Source organism: Dendropsophus ebraccatus, chromosome 7 (genome assembly GCF_027789765.1).
Source record: "Dendropsophus ebraccatus isolate aDenEbr1 chromosome 7, aDenEbr1.pat, whole genome shotgun sequence".
Taxonomy (NCBI): Eukaryota; Metazoa; Chordata; class Amphibia; order Anura; family Hylidae; genus Dendropsophus; species Dendropsophus ebraccatus.
The window spans coordinates 145,575,870-145,589,661 of record NC_091460.1 but is presented as its reverse complement, the minus strand read 5'-3'; the positions used below and the strand labels follow the sequence as shown (position 1 = coordinate 145,589,661).

The 13,792-nt window shown below is 44.0% G+C and overlaps 1 protein-coding gene across 1 annotated transcript in view; it reads right to left on the bottom strand.

Annotated features, from left to right (window-relative positions):
• Nucleotides 1–13,792, bottom strand: part of ARHGAP10 (Rho GTPase activating protein 10) — a 160,839-nt gene that overhangs the window by 108,067 nt on the left and 38,980 nt on the right. Inside the window, exons 2-5 of the mRNA XM_069978665.1 lie at nucleotides 11,104–11,199; nucleotides 10,958–11,019; nucleotides 9,139–9,210; nucleotides 4,587–4,688 (exon numbers count right to left, since the gene is read on the bottom strand). Coding sequence (XP_069834766.1) covers nucleotides 4,587–4,688; nucleotides 9,139–9,210; nucleotides 10,958–11,019; nucleotides 11,104–11,199 — 332 coding nt within the window. The remainder of the gene's footprint in view (nucleotides 1–4,586; nucleotides 4,689–9,138; nucleotides 9,211–10,957; nucleotides 11,020–11,103; nucleotides 11,200–13,792) is intronic.

Below are 13,792 nucleotides of genomic sequence, written 5' to 3'. Positions count from 1 at the left end.
AAACTCTCTTGCTCTCCAGACTGGAAAGAATACACCACTTTCTGCAGGACATAAAGCAGCTGATAAGTACTGGAAGACTGTAGATTTTTTAATAGAAGTAAATTACAAATCCATATAACTTTCTGGGACCAGTTGATTTTAAAGAAACAATTTTTGGTGAACCACCCATTTCACAGATACGTAATAAACCGCTGTAGTATCACCCACTCATCAAATCTGCCATCCATGGGCTATAGTGGTGTCATTTCAACAGCATGAAAACTGATTTATTGACGTTATTTATTTCTGCGGTACACTGACAAAGCGACCCTCTTATGGCTTCTGTCTATAGAGACATTTAGCAGGTGTGAACGGACTGGATAAACACTGTATATAGTCAGCCAGATGCTAAATATTGTACTATAACACAGTTTATGTAATGTACAGCGGTCCATCGAGTTACAATATTCATTGGTCCCAGGACAACTAATGTAAGCAGAAAAGATTGTAACAGAAGAGCTAAACGGTATAGAAGAGAAGTAATTGTTCCCAAAGCTCCAAATAGTCATTCTAAAAAGAAATGAGGGAGAAAGAAAAATATCCATATACACTAACTAGGCAAATATTTATATAGAGCTGACAATTTATATAGGGAGCTGACAATCACTTCCTATGCGGAGGACAGAGGTTTTTCAAAAAAATAAAAAATAAATAAACAAATATATATCTTTACCACCTGTATGATGAAAATATTTTAACCTAAAGTATCAGTGACATTCCCTTAATTCACAAGAAGAAGAAGGCTGGGTTTCAAAATCCTGGTACTACTAGGCTGCTGCTGTTTGGTTTTAAAACCTGTCTGGTTATGAAAATGGCTGGTTATGAAAGTATAGCTGTTATATAGCTGTCTTCAGGAGACTGGACCTGGATACAGTAAGTATAGCTGGTATATAGCAGCCTTCAGGAGACTGGACCTGGATACAGTAAGTATAGCTGTTATATAGCAGCCTTCAGGAGACTGGGCCTGGATACAGTAAGTATAGCCGTTATATAGCTGCCTTCAGGAGACTGGACCTGGATACAGTAAGTATAGCTGTTATATAGCTGCCTTCAGGAGACTGGACCTGGATACAGTAAGTACAGCTGTTATATAGCTGCCTTCAGGAGACTGGACCTGGATACAGTAAGTATAGCTGTTATATAGCTGCCTTCAGGAGACTGGACCTGGATACAGTAAGTACAGCTGTTATATAGCAGTCAGGAGACTGGACCTGGATACAGTAAGTACAGCTGTTATATAGCAGCCTTCAGGAGACTGGGCCTGGATACAGTAAGTATAGCCGTTATATAGCTGCCTTCAGGAGACTGGACCTGGATACAGTAAGTATAGCTGTTATATAGCTGCCTTCAGGAGACTGGACCTGGATACAGTAAGTACAGCTGTTATATAGCTGCCTTCAGGAGACTGGACCTGGATACAGTAAGTATAGCTGTTATATAGCTGCCTTCAGGAGACTGGACCTGGATACAGTAAGTACAGCTGTTATATAGCAGTCAGGAGACTGGACCTGGATACAGTAAGTACAGCTGTTATATAGCAGTCAGGAAACTGGACCTGGATACAGTATATATAGCTGTTATATAGCTGCCTTCAGGAGAATGGACCTGGATACAGTAAGTACAGCTTTGTTTTACAGCATAACTAAAGTAATAATAATGAATGTAAATGCAGACTTGTTTTATATCACATCTACTGTTGATTTAGATTTTAAAAGATGTAACGGCAGGGAGACTTTTCAAGCGCTATGAATTCCTAATGTGGAGAGAGATGAGAGATGAGTGAAATAGTGGATTCTCTCTTTCTCTCTAGTGAGAAGACCCTCTCTGAAAGGTCAAACACACATCCTTCTCTCGTTTTCTCATACATTCCTTCTTAGCCGTCCCTTTGGAAAAAGTAACGTTGTTTGAGAATAACCCCTCTGGGGAATGAAATGCGGCCAAGAAAAACATTGTGTTTTCAGTATCTCAACTAACAAGATAACTATATCTTCCAATAACAGAACAACACGTGGACAGCCAAGCGTATCTATACCATTTTACCCATGAATATAGTGATTGTACATACGGGAAATAATCAGCTTTCCTTCAGCATGGTGTCAAGTATATCTGCTTCTTGCTTTCCGAACGTGGGGACGATCCAAAAGTCTTTCATCCCATCGGAGCAGGCGCGGTGAGGCAGGGAAGTAGTCATCTCTTTACCTGCCATCATCACGTATGCGACACCAAGATGGAAGACTGCGCTTGCACTGCATTTTTATTGTCCAACAACATCTCTACAGGGGCTCGGATTTCAGCGATGGAACAAGGTGAAGGGCCCTAAAGGCCGAATACAACACTGTCCATCAATGGTAAAAGGGTTCTTGCAAGAACAACAAGGTATTTCATGCATGTACAGTGCACCAGATGCAGTAACCTACTGTAATAGGCGAATATGGGGAGGTAAGGGGGGGCTGAGGAGTATCACAATAACCCCTTCCCAGCCTGATCGTTGCCCCTGTCCCCAGTTACAGTACCTGGCCATAAACACGGTTGGTGTACATGAAATGTGAAAAATTTGCTGCTAAACTTCTAAGTCGTATAACATCCTAAAAATAATGCCAACATTATGCCCACTGCAAAAGTAGCCCTCACTTTAGTGTGAAATAATAAAGCTATTACCGTATTTTCCAGAGTATAAGGCGACTGGGCATATAAGACGGCGACTGGGCATATAAGACGACCCCTGTCAGGGGTTTGCCTTATAAGCGGGAAAATGTTAACCCCTGCCTGGGCTGTGGTCAGGCAGGGGTTAACTGCAGCTAAATAAAAAAACAAACAAAAAACATTTAACTCACCTGGGGCCTGTTCCCGGCCTCCGTGCGCCTCCCGTACTGTTCACGGCCAGAGACGGAGATCACCGAACCTCTCCCGGGCAGCTGAGTGTCTCTCCGATGAGACGCTCGGCTGCCTGGGAGAGGTTCGTCTATCTCAGTCTCTGGCACAGGTAGTGTACGTCACACTGGCTGCACCGAGAACGGTACGGGAGGCGCGCAGAGGCCGGGAACGGGCCCTAGGTGAGTTAATTTTTTTTTATTAGTGGTCGCCCCATACAGTGGGGATGGGGCAATTTTGGAGCCCCCCCACCGTATGGAGTGACCATACCCGGCGTATAAGACGACCCCCGACTTCTAAGAAGGTTTTTCGGGGTTAAAAAGTCGTCTTCTACATCGGAAAATATGGTACTTACCTGATCATGTTCCCAGTCTCTTCTGCGGGATTCCCCAGTCTCCGCAGCTGCAGCTCTCACTTCTGGTCCCGTTTTTGAAGTGACAGGCTGCTCAGCCAATCACTGGTCGCTGTGCTATCCCATCTGAGGCAATCACTGGTCGCTGTGCTATCCCATCTCGGCCAATCACTGGTCGCCGTGCTATCCCATCTCGGCCAATCACTAGCCGCTGTGTTATCCCATCTTGGCCAATCACTGGTCGCGGTGCTGTCCCATCTCGGCCAATCACTGGTCGCAGTGCTGTCCCATCTCGGCCAATCACTGGTCGCAGGGCTGTCCCATCTCGGCCAATCACTGGTCGCAGGGCTGTCCCATCTCGGCCAATCACTGGTCGCTGTGCTATCCCATCTCGGCCAATCACTGGTCGCTGTTCTATCCCATCTCGGCCAATCACTGGTCACGGTGCTGTCCCCTCTCTGCCAATCACTGGTCACGGTGCTGTTCCCTCTCTGCCAGTCACTGGTCGCGGTGCTGTCCCCTCTCTGCCAGTCACTGGTCGCGGTGCTGTCCCCTCTCTGCCAGTCACTGGTCACGGTGCTGTCCCCTCTCTGCCAGTCACTGGTCGCGGTGCTGTCCCCTCTCTGCCAGTCACTGGTCACGGTGCTGTCCCCTCTCTGCCAGTCCCTGGTCACGGTGCTGTCCCCTCTCATCTGGGCGGCTGTTACTTCAGAGATGGAAGCAGAAGTGAGAGCTGCAGCTGCGAAGACCGTGGAGTCCCATAGACAAGGCTGGAGGACACCGGGGGAGCCCGGACAGGTAAGTAATATCTTTATAATTTAACACACACAATCAGCCACCGGCCGTGCCATCTCCTACAAGTTGTGATGCGCTGTCAGTGGTCGATAATTTTTAAAACTAGCAGCTGACGATCAGCTGAGGGTCAGCACTTTGGCCGATCTTTGTTTTTATTACATCCAGATTTGGCGAATGTACTAGGGCCCTAAAACATGGAACAGAGTAAGGGCTTATTCACACGTCCCGTAATTAACAAGCCCTATGGTGGGGAAGCCCTGTAATGAAACGTTTCCCTCCTGGCATGATGCATTAATATCATGGCTGGAGCGGGTGAAAATTTTTAAATCTCCGTGGTGCTGTAGTTACACAGCCACGCGGCTCTATCATTACAGTTCCGCAGAGATTCTAACAGTTTCCCGGCATCTTATTGATACATCATGCCAGGAGGGAAGCACTCCAGTACAGGACTTCCCAGTCTGTAGGGTCTGTAATTAACGGGACGTGTGAATAAGCCCTGTGACCACAAATAACATGAGGACGTCTTTACTTCTTGTAGCTGCGGCTCCTTCTTCTTGGACGACATGCTCAGGTGTTTATCCAGGTTGCTGTAGTTCTTGTCCGTTTCTTTGTCAAACTTCTTCTTCTCTTCCTGTGTGAACAGAACACATGGGTCATTGCGTTTTATTTCACACCACAGTAGAAAACACATAGATGTACATTTACAAATGTTCTAAGCTTTCAACAAAATGCAGATAAAACAAGATGACCAAATGGCTGCATGTGCAATAGATCCCTACATAAACCAATCTGGGATAGATCCCTACACAAGCCAATCTGGGATAGAGCCCTACATAAGCCAATCTGGGATAGATCCCTACATAAGCCAATCTGAGATAGATCCCTACATAAACCAATCTGGGATAGATCCCTACATAAACCAATCTGGGATAGATCCCTACATAAACCAATCTGGGATAGATCCCTACATAAGCCAATCTGTGATAGATCCCTACATAAACCAATCTGGGATAGATCCCTACATAAACCAATCTGGGATAGATCCCTACATAAGCCAATCTGGGATAGATCCCTACATAAGCCAATCTGTGATAGATCCCTACATAAGCCAATCTGGGATAGATCCCTACATAAACCAATCTGTGATAGATCCCTACATAAACCAATCTGGGATAGATCCCTACATAAGCCAATCTGGGATAGATCCCTACATAAGCCAATCTGGGATAGATCCCTACATAAGCCAATCTGGGATAGATCCCTACATAAACCAATCTGTGATAGATCCCTACATAAACCTGGGATAAGAAAGCATTACACTAGTACAACTATTCTCTGATCAGCCAAGAGTCCCAACAATCCATTGTCAGCCACAGATATTGTACAGTGAGATAGTTTTGAATCCGTCCTTCATAAATGCCGCTTTCTAACGCTGCAGCCACAACATTATTACATTATGACATTCATGAGTAATTTTATAGATTTCTACGGAAAAGCTCAAGCGCAAGTGTGAAAATTAGTTTCCAAGCAACTTTCTAAGACCAGAGGAGCATGGATGAGGACAAACAATTAGGGCTCGTTCACACAGAGCAAAAGCAGCTGAATTTCTGCGCTGAATCAGCGCTGAAATTTCAGCCGTTAAAATAGGTGCAGAGCTAATTTCCATTGTGTTGAATGGAAATTCTGCTCTGCAGTTCACACGGTGGAATTTTCGCACTGAACTAATCCGCTTTCCGACAGAAGAATGAACATGTTCATTCTTCCGCTAGCGGAAGCCTATACAAACCAATGGGGCTCTGATTTTCTGTTTCAGCGCGGAATACAAGCGTAATACAAGCGGAAATTACGCGCTGAATCAGCGCGGAAATGGGGAAAAAAGGGGGGGGGAGGAGGATTCTAGTATATATTCTGGAATAGTCTAGTTTACTCGCCAAATACTCACTGAATTTCAGCTCTGAATGCATGCGGATTCAGCGCGGATTACTCGAGTATTCCGCGCTGAATTTGTCAAGAGCTGATTACGAGCTGAACACTTTCCTAGCGGAATACGCAGGGATTCTGCTTACATTCTGCTGATATTCTGCTCGGAATTCAGCGTCAGTTGATTTCAGGCGGAAATATTTCCTCACGTAATCTGCCCCTTTTGCTCTGTGTGAACGTAGCCTTACAATACAGAGAGTAAAACAATAACTATTAGTCCCATATACTAAAGGACTATATGTAACAATTGATAAACCTGTCAGTACAACAAGGAGGCGCTACAGGGGGGGACTTCATATGGAGCACAGTATTCCCTCACTGAAACATTGCTTCTAGGGGAGAGACAGAATATAGGATCTATGTATTTCTTTGGCCCCATTCACACACCCGTAGTTGTGTACAGAGCCGTGATTTTATTTAAAAAAAATAAAAAATCACAGGCCCTCGTGTGGACTGAAATTCCTCCATGGACACACCAATAGAACTCTATGAGATCTGTATTTTTGCTTTTTTTTTTTTACGGAAACAAAAATGAGGTTTTAATGTACGCTAAATTTTTTTTTTTTTTTTTTTTTTATAATTGGAAGTCATTGAAAAAATGGATCAAAACACATGCACACAGTTACATCAGTTTTTTCATTAGTTTTTCATCCGTTTTTTTTGCAAAAAACAGATGAAAAAAACGGATTGCAAAAACAAAGTGTGAACCCAGCCTTAAGTGCAAGGAAAAAGTACAAAAGTCTGTGCAATTCAATTCAGCAACCGATAACGTCCAAACAGAGGCCAAACTGTCTATTGTGGCATCAGGGCCGTGTAGATATGTTTGCTGTGAACACCCCATCCTGGCACCTACAGTAAGTATATGCAGATACAGGATGAAATGCGCCTATGACAATACACAATGCTATCTACCCTGACCAGCTATACATGTGCTGATATAAAAGACAATCTGTAGACAAATAGAGACTGTGACTATACCCGGTGCCAGTAAGACGATACAAGACTATAAATACGCTTGGTTTTGGCTGAAATCTGCGAGTTCTTTCTGCACATAATATTCCAGTCATTATCTTGTACTAGTGACTGCGCTGCCAAACAATAGCTGATCCTTCTCCAAGAGTCCAGGACACGAGGCCGTGTAGAATTCCTTTTTAGGATGACGACGTCCATGTATAATGCTAAGAAAATATTCACAAGAAAAAACAACACCACTCCCCAATGTTACCGAGGGCGTCGCCTATATTACATAGATGCCACCCAGTTATATAACAAGCGGTGGTTTGTATCCCTGTGTGCACACGAGACGAGCACAAACAGGAGAGAAGAATATGTACAAAGCTAAAAGACAGGAACAGGACAAAGTGCTGATCTGCTGGTGACGGCCACAACACAGCCGAAAATCCGCTCACACAATGTACACTGTGGGTACAGAGACTGCGGGCACAGACATTGTACACTGCGGGCACAGACATTGTACACTGCAGGTACAGAGACTGCGGGCACAGACATTGTACACTGCAGGTACAGAGACTGCGGGCACAGACATTGTACACTGCGGGCACAGACATTGTACACTGCAGGTACAGAGACTGCGGGCACAGACATTGTACACTGCGGGCACAGACATTGTACACTGCAGGTACAGAGACTGCGGGCACAGACATTGTACACTGCGGGCACAGACATTGTACACTGCGGGTACAGAGACTGTGGGCACAGACATTGTACACTGCAGGCACAGACATTGTACACTGCGGGTACAGACACTGTGGGCACAGACATTGTACACTGCAGGCACAGACATTGTACACTGCGGGTACAGACACTGTGGGCACAGACACTGTACACTGCGGGCATAGAGACTGTGGGCATAGAGACTGCAGGCACAGACACTGTACACTGCGGGCATAGAGACTGCGGGCACAGACACTGTGGGCATAGAAACTGCAGGCACAGACACTGCGGGCATAGAGACTGCAGGCACAGACACTGTACACTGCGGGCACAGACACTGTACACTGCGGGCACAGACACTGTACACTGCGGGCACAGACACTGTACACTGCGGGCACAGACACTGTACACTGCGGGCACAGACACTGTGGGCATAGAGACTGCAGGCACAGACACTGCGGGCATAGAGACTGCAGGCACAGACACTGTACACTGCGGGCACAGACATTATACACTGCGGGCATAGAGACTGCAGGCACAGACACTGTACGCTGCGGGCACAGACACTGTACACTGGGGCACAGACACTGTACACTGCTTTAGGTAGTAGAGTTCTTTAGTATTACAAAGACTTTACACACATCACCATGTAACCATCCAGTCTCCTGTTTTTGGATTAAATCTCTATATAAAGATCAATTCGAATAAACGTTCCACAAAACAGACAATATAAAATAAAACAACAGACAGACGGACGGACGGACCTCTGTACTGGGTGTGGATCTACAAGGCTATGTCCATACTAATGCTGTGTCTTGTTCTGAGGAAATGCAGCCACAGCCACAGCCCAACAATGAATCAGCTGAAGGATTAATTTTAGGAAATAAAAAGTTTAAAGCAGAAGAGATTTAGGGGATGTTCATACTTAAAGGGGTACTCCGGTGAAAATCTTTTTCTTTCAAATCAACTGGTGTCAGAAAATTATATAGATTTGTAATTTACTTCTATTTCAAAATCTACAGTCTTCCAGTACTTATCAGCTGCTGTATGGCATACATCACTTTACATTGGGTGCCAGCTGTAGTGGGTGACATGGCCTCTCTGCTGCCACCAATGTAATGTTTTCAGTCTTGCACTCTGATCTAGCACCTCCACTACTTATACCCACCTGTATACTGTATATTCTTATTAGAATATTAGTATTGCAGTGCAAGGCAGCCTCTTAAACGGGAACTCTCAGCAGGTTAGATGAATACACCACTTCCTTCAGGACAGACAGCAGCTAATAAGTACTGGAAGACTGGAGATTTTTTTAAAGAAGTAAATTACAAATCTATTCAACTTTCTAAAACCAGCTGATTTGAAAAAATTTTTCCCCCCGGAGTACCCCTTTAAGGGCCACTTTTAGAAATGTGTGAGTCCCTTACCTTAACAGCTCCAAGTTGTTCTTTCCGAAATCGCTCCAAAGGTTTGATCAGCGTCTCGGTCACACTAAGTGCCTGACAAAAAGTGGTAAATAGAACATAATGCCAAAGGTTACGTCATGAGAAAAATAACAATCATCGTGTATTTACAAATTGCGCAGTTAGTCCGTCATTTTTATTGGTTAAACACTGACAGTATGGTGGGCAGCAAGTCGCGGATGCTTTCATACACGGGGAAAAGACAAGTTATGCAGCGTACACAAAAATAAATAAAAAATAAGGGTTTACTTATAGAGCCGCCACTCACCGAAAAAGTAATACCAAGATATATATATATATATATATATATATATATATATACACACATATATATTTATTTATTTATTTATAATAGAGAACCCCTGTGCCACAACCACAGCCCAGCAATACTCGGCTTCTGTATATACAGTTGGTTACCAGGAGGTTGTGGAATATGTATGCATTATTCATCAATACATTTCATCTACTGTGGGGCTGGAAATGCATTTTATTATTTTTTTCAGAAATAAACAGTACGGGCGATTTTAAGAAACTCTGCAATAGGTTTTATTAGGCAAAAAAGCCTCTTTCTGTATTCAAAAAGCTGTTTTCCTACCTCCCCCTCACTTCCTATCTGTGCAATATCAGGCAAAGTGAAGACAGGTTTGCTAAGTCAATTATAACCTATGGAGAGGGAAGGGGCTGAGGGGATGAATGAGCAGCGAGAGAAGACAAGCAGCTGTACAGTTTGGAGACTGTCTGGACACATAAAACGCTGGATTCACAAGTCAGAAAGGTCAGTGCTTATCTAAGATCTTGGTGAGATAAGATTGCAGGATGCTGTGCTGTGCAGGGCTGTATTTCCTCATCTCTGTACTCACTCATCCCCTTTAGCCCCTCCCCCTCCATAGACCATAATGGACACAGAATACCGCTTTTTAAGTATAGAAAGAAACTCTTTCACTTAATAAAATTGATATTTATTGATTTCTGAAAAATGACATTTACATGACAGTCACACTTTGAAGGGCACTAGTCAGAAGCTTTTAGGGTTGAACCAATGAGAATAGTTGTACTGATCCCTGTATGCTAATCACAGCCGAAGCATCATGGGGCCGCACTGCCATCCAGTCCATGGTGGATACATGGTCTATGGTGGAACGTAGCCATGGCTGCCTGTCTCTTCTGCAGCTTCCTTCCACCAGCTGTCTTCTAAGTCTGGGGGGGGGGGGGGGGAATTTGGAGACCAAACTGCATGATGGCACTGCCCCCCATTCCTCAAACCATAAACAGTATACAGCTCACAGCATTCTAATTAATTTTATACATGCAACGTCGTCTGGTCCACAGGGACATCTTTATAAACCGTTTCCCGTCTGGTATAACGCCACGGTGGCAGCTTAGAAGCCTAAAACTTCCTGACAGGTTTCCTTCATAGTCTGAAGTTTAAAATGAGAAATCAAAAAGGCGGAGGAAATGTCGGCACAGAACACGGTACGTCTTGTATTATGACATGAATTAAACATCTTATGTGGCAACTAAGACTTTCTTGGCGTCGGCATTGATCAATTTTGGAGCAATGGTTCTGAGGTTGTTGGTTTTTTTAGGCTCCGGCCCTGAATATCCACAATTATAGACCCATAGTCATTGCATCATCTGATGTCCTGTGGCTAAGAATTTCCTTCCCGTCTAAAACAATAGCATCCTTTCTGAAGACAATTATACAGACTTGTAAGTCAGGTCGGTCAAACAATAAAAATACAACAACTAATATCAGTCACAAAAAAAAAAAAAAAAAACTCACCATTATTTCCCTCTGATCTTCAAGATTCTGTAAAAAGTTGGAAAATTCCTGTAAAGATGCATCTGGAAGACAATATGGAGTAGTCAGCCATCCAGACAAGCAGAAAGACAACTGTAAGGAGACAGAGGACGGGAGCCGATACATACCGATACATCGCTCATCATCGGTTTCTGCATCGCCAATGAACTCAAACTTAAAATCTCGTAGTGAATGTGCAAACTTTTTCTGTGCTGTGGACAGATCTGAAATACAAGATGATGTGTGTTATAATAAGCAGACGGGAAAAATATGATGGTTTAAAGAGAAGTCCAGGGAAAATTTTTATTAAAAAGTATTGTATATCCCCCGAAAAGGTTATACAAATCCCCAATATAGACTTATTACAGAAAATGCTTATCAAGTGCTTTTTTCCCTGCACTTACTACTGCATCAAGGCTTCACTTCCTGGATAACATGGGGATGTCACTTCCTGGATAACATGGTGATGTCACTTCCTGGATAACAGGGTGATGTCACTTCCTGGATAACATGGTGATGTCACTTCCTGGATGACATGGTGATGTCACTTCCTGGATGACATGGTGATGTCACTTCCTGGATGACATGGTGATGTCACTTCCTGGATGACATGGGGATGCCACTTTCTGGATAACATGGTGATGTCACTTTCTGGATAGCATGGTGATGTCACCTCCTGGATAACATGGTGATGTCACCTCCTGGATAGCATGGTGATGTCACCTTCTGGATAGCATGGTGATGTCACCTTCTGGATAGCATGGTGATGTCACCTCCTGGATAACATGGTGATGTCACCTCCTGGATAACATGGTGATGTCACCTCCTGGATAACATGGTGATGTCACCTCCCGGATAACATGGTGATGTCACCTCCCGGATAACATGGTGATGTCCCCTCCTGGATAACATGGTGATGTCCCCTCCTGGATAACAGGGTGATGTCACTTCCTGGATAGCATGGTGACGTCACTTTCTGAATAACATGGTGATGTCACTTCCAGGATAACATGGGGATGTCACTTTCTGGATAACATGATGATGTCACTTCCTGGATAACATGGTGATGTCACGACTCCCAGAGCTGTTCGGGCTGTGGCTGCTGAAGAGGATAATGGCAGGGGGACACGGGGCACTGGAGGGACACTGAGCATCCCCCTGCCATCATCCTCCCCAGCAGCCACAGCCGCACAGCTCTGGGAGTCGTGACATCCCCATGTTATCGAGGAAGTGACATCCCCATGTTATCCAGGAAGTGACATCCCCATGTTATCCAGGAAGTGGCATCACCATGTTATCCAGGAAGTGGCATCCCCATGTTATCCAGGAAGTGACATCCCCATGTTATCCAGGAAGTGGCATCACCATGTGATCCAGGAAGTGACATCACCATGTCATCCAGAAAGTGACATCACCATGTTATCCAGGAAGTGAAGCCTTGATGCAGTAGTAAGTGCAGGGAAAAAAGCACTATAAACATTTCCCGTAATAAGTGTATATAGGTAATTTGTATAACTTTTGGGGGGCAATACAATACTTTATAGGAGAAGTCCGGTGAAAATTTTTATTAATCTTCATGGTGGTAAATCCTAAGTATCCCCCCATACTCTCCAGGATAGAAGAAGTGTATAGCCGTATTATGGAGGTGGGATTTTCAGTATTCTACCTATGGCCTGGAGCCTACTTACTGGGTCATATGAAAACCTCTCCACTTTGACGAGTGATTGACATGGGGCCTACTCTCACTGGGTGCACACCTAAACCATTTCCCTATGGGATAAGGAGATACATACACTGGAGACGCACACTGCGCTAGATAGAAAGAGATCTGCCTGGAATTTATTGTGGAAACACTTTTGATACTTTCTCTCAATTTAGAAAATGGAATGAAAGAAACTTCATTAGAATTAAATACAAAAAAAAGAAAAGAACCTGTCACCACTGAGGCCTCTGTCTGATCACTAAATCCCCGTATTCTCCATGAAATAACAATTCTGGAACATCTTTCCTTCTAGCTGAGTGATGTGTCCTTCCTCTGGTATTCTAACTAGAAATCTATGAATTAGTGTCCAACTGGGCGTTACCAGCTGGGGGCGTGTCCATAAACTGCAAGCTCTGATTGGATAGTGTCACAGTGTAAGGACACGCCCCCAAGCTGGTTACACCCTGTCAATTATGGAGTCTCATACATTTCTAGTAAGAATAACAGAGAAAAGCAGGACACAGGACTATAATAATAATAATAATAATAATAATAATAATAATAATAATAAAAATATATATATATTATTTAATGGGCATTGCATGTAATTGCTAACACAGGCCAGGAATGGTTAAATGTCCTTTTTAAAGAATTATTATTATTTTTTTTGCTGAACTACCCCTTTAAGAACTTCCCTAATGCTAATAGTTAAAGCACATGGTTCAGGTTCCCAAAGCCTGTGAGCAGAGAAGCCGCCTACAAACATTTGGGTTGTCATAAAAACTTACAGAGGCTTAGGACAATCCATAGGCAGCTCGTATACACAGACGCTCAGGGGCCCGCATCATGGCAGACAGGCAGAGTAATACAAGGATGAAGGAGCAGGAGCTAATTAAAGGGGTATAAAATGTTCCCAAACCTAGCTGTTCTTCTCTCCAAGTCTTCCTGAGTATTTTGGGCCGTCTCCTGTCTTTCTCGCTGACATTTCTGAGTTAGGAGTTTTTCTAAAAGTCAGTCAGTATCCAAGATGGTGTCCACCAGGAAACTACATTTCCCAGCATGCAGTGCTTCTCCCTGATTGGTCCGTTCCAATACCTGCCCCCTTAGCAAAGCTG